Here is a 3863-nt window from a genome sequence, read left to right as displayed (position 1 = left end):
TATAATGGGGCATTTTCATACATTCCACCCAATTCTTATCAATATACATATATAATATACAAACTTTACTTTTAAATTCACACCACCCAAAATCTTCATATTATATAAAAAATATCATCATTTTAAGTTTCGAGATATCACTATTTTAATTTCTGTGATACCGCTATTTTAATTAAAAAAAATAAAATATGCTTTTGCTTGTATGGCTGAGGTGGTACATACGTAAAAATTAAATTTTAGGTGATGGATATGTAAATACATAAGAATTGATTTACATTTACCCAAAAATAACTGCTCTACAAGGAAAACATTTAGTTCCGCATTGATCTGGAATGTAATGTTACTGTTGTTTAAATGAAAAAAACATCTAAAATTAAGGGTCCGTTTGGGGCAGCTTATGTCTCACCTTTTGTTCGCTCTTTTTACCAGCTTATCCGAAACCGCGTTTGAGTTTTTACACTAAAGGCATGCCGCGGGCAGAACCCAGCGGTCCGCCCGCAGACCGCGTTTAAGGATAAGCAGTTTATCCTAAAACGCACAAACAACCCCAAAGACATCCTAAATATTCTGGACGAAGCGTGAGAATGCACATTATAAGTGCTTAGAATTGGAATTTTTAATGAAATATAAAAATGTTACAAAACAAAATTTTTGAACTTGCACCAATAAGTTCAAAATTACATAATTTTTATGCATTTACTTCTCATATCTAAATTTTGATTTATGCCACCTAACTAAACATGAATATATGTATTCCACTTTTTTTAAATTAAAATTGTGTGGTATAAAAATGTAAAAAAATGAATTTTAGGTAATTGTAAATGCAGATGATTTGGGTGTAATGTATGAAAGTGCCCCTAAAGTCCTATTCACACAATATCAAACCATTTTGTCGCAATATGGATAAATATTTGCGTTAGTAAGACATGTGTCAGGTAGGTTACAGGGAGAGTATTGAGAGTTATATTCGCGTTATATTATACCCTCTATAATTTTCCTATAACGTACTTGTAACCTATCTGTAACTTACAAATATATGAAGTTATACTCTCTATAATTTTCCTATAACGTACTTGTAACCTATTTGTAACTTACAAATATATGAAAACAAAAGAGCAAAACTTACTAGTTACGTGTAAGTTACAGGTAGGTTATAATGAATACAATGCGGATATAACCCCCAATACCCTCTGTGTAACCCACCATACACATGCAACTCTGCTCACAGAAATATTTCTCCGCAATATGGCAGATTCCTCAAGCCAGCACAACAATATGACAACACTTTCATTTAATCTATCAAACATTGATTTCAAACATTATAAACATCTACATTATCATGTACAAAAACTATAATTTTCTCCAGGGAGCAGAACCCTAGTTCATCCCCAAATCATAAAAATCACAGCAATATCCCAACATCCTGAACGGTTTCCTCCTCGATTAAATCTATCGAATATTGATTTCAAGCACAAGAAACAGCTCAATCTTCATGTACAAAAGTATAAAAAAAAATCCACAAGAAAACTCCCAATCGATCCCAATCCCTAGAGATCATAGCTTCGCTCTGTACTTGCAATTGGACGTCTGGGAGGTCCGATTCGTCACGTTCACGATCACATCGCACTTACTGTATGTCACGACGTGCTTCTTGAAGATCCCCAGCACCGTAACCCTGCCTGGAATCCTCGTCGTGGTCTGAAAAAGCATCGATCCCGATAACACGTCCTTATACACGGAAGAATCGCCGATCAATCTCCCCGCAAAGATCGTCACCGATACATTCATCCGCTCCGATCCGCCGGAATCGATCTCCCCGGAAGGAATCGCCGCCTCGCCGACCTGCGAGTCTTGGTAGAACAGCTCGGCGGTGCCGTCGCCGTAACGGAAGCTCGCGTGGTTGGGGTTGTAGGCGGTGAGGTCGATGTCGAGGGTGACGTTGAGGTCGACGCTGAGATTGGGGATGCTGAAACCGGCCTTGAAGCCGCCGAGCCTGACGGAGTTGACGGTGGTGGTGGCTTCGCGGACGCGGAAGACGGTAACGCCGAGGATGATGAAGAGCAGGACAAAGAAGAGGAAGATGAGGAGGGAGATCAAGACGCAGCGGCGGCGGCGGCTACGGATCCAGAGACTTTCGCCGAAGCCCATGGATTCCGGCGATCTGGTTTAAGACCAGCGGCGCATTTTTTATTTCTGTTTTAAAATTCGCCTCCTAAACGAGTCGGGATTCCTTCTGTCAACAATTTATATAGTTTATTTTAGGGCTTGAAGCTTAGCTACTGAAATTTTTCTTGATTTATTCATCTAACCTTTTTTATTAAAAAATAGGGATTTGTTTTTTACCAGCTGTATTTTACGACAATAAAAAAGCTATATTTTTATATGTAATAAAAATAACTTATTCAACCTTTCAAAGAGATGCTCCGGGGTAGAGCTGTCAAAACAGCTTGTTATTCGTGAACCACTAAAATTTGACTTATTCGCTAAGTTAACGAATACGAACAAATTTATTATTCTTGTTGAGCTCATGATATATATATATAGTTGTTCGAGAACAGTTCTTGTTCGGTTCGTTCGTTAAGTTAACGAGCCGAACGCGAACATCACAAATAAATATTTTTTTCGTTCGTGTTAGGCTCGTTTTGACTCGAAATACTATTAATTCATTATATAGATATCTTTGATGAGTAGTATTTTTAAAAAAATTAATTGACTGCAAAGCAATAAAAATTTATAATCAATTAAAAGTATTAATTAAGAAAATATATAAAAAGTTATTAAATTAGGTTCAAATGATGTTTTAATATAAACAATAATTTTTAAATCATGTCCCACCCATTAACATCTTATGACCACATGATTAGGGTTATCAAAACGATTCTTTTTTTGTGAACAGCTCGTGTTCGACTCGCTAAGCAAACGAGCCGAACACGAACATAATTTTTGAGCTCAAAATATAAACGAGCCGAAGGCTCGCTCATGTTCGGCTCGTTACACACCTGCTCAGGGGAAAACGATTAAAGTTTTTTTTAATTGGACATATAATATTTAATTTTTCAGTTTTTTTTCCATTTTTTTATTTTTTTTTACAATAAAACACACTGTAGTTATATATAACTGTATTCCTTAGATATCTAGTAATTTTATAGAATTATTAAAATTGCACTTACTTTATTTGTTAATTTTTAGAACAATATTATCGTTTCTCAAAAACCGCTAAACGAAATATGTGTGAGAGTATTCACGGCGGATTTAAGAGGGCGACGGGAGCATGTGCTCCTTATATATATATATATATATAATGCTCAATTTTAATGATTTTTAATGATATTATACTTTAAATTCATAATAAAGAGTATTTTTTAGTAAAGGTTAACAATAATAATAAATAATATTTTTATAACTCAATTTATTAAATTATAATAAAATTTTGATTACAGCCCTTAATATGGGTTTTTTTCTTAATTAGAAGATTAGCATGAATACAACATAGTTCTTATATATTTAGATCTATAATATTTTATCTATGCTTAATAATAATATCTTCCATTTTTAAAAATTAATATTAGTGATAATTTTTATGTGACATAAAAATTTGACTTTTATGAATGTAAAAATAAAAAATTATATATTATATATGTAAATAAATAAGAGTGGTGTGGCATGTATGTGAATGCCAGAACAAATTTCATTATGAGAAATAAAATTCAAATTAGTGGGCGGCTTGTATAAATAATAATAAATTCTCTTTATTTGATTTAGAATTCGGAAGATGGGTTCGTGGGGACTGAGGAGATCCATTTGTAATTAGGGCTGTCAAAACGGTTCGTTGTTCGCGAACAGCTCGTGTTCGGCTCGCTAAG

At 34.3% G+C, this 3863-nt stretch overlaps 1 protein-coding gene across 1 annotated transcript; it reads right to left on the bottom strand.

Moving 5' to 3' along the window:
- Positions 1-1265: 1265 nt before the first annotated feature.
- Positions 1266-2237, bottom strand: LOC110033574. The gene has a single exon (XM_020737610.1). The coding sequence runs from the start codon at positions 2146-2148 to the stop codon at positions 1555-1557; it is 594 nt and encodes a 197-aa protein (XP_020593269.1). The 5' UTR covers positions 2149-2237; the 3' UTR covers positions 1266-1554.
- Between the last annotated feature and the right edge of the window lie 1626 nt (positions 2238-3863).

Source organism: Phalaenopsis equestris, unplaced genomic scaffold (assembly GCF_001263595.1).
Source record: "Phalaenopsis equestris unplaced genomic scaffold, ASM126359v1 Scaffold000002, whole genome shotgun sequence".
NCBI classification, from domain to species: Eukaryota; Viridiplantae; Streptophyta; class Magnoliopsida; order Asparagales; family Orchidaceae; genus Phalaenopsis; species Phalaenopsis equestris.
The sequence above is the reverse complement of the archived record's forward strand: the minus strand, read 5'-3'. Positions and strand labels throughout refer to the sequence as shown.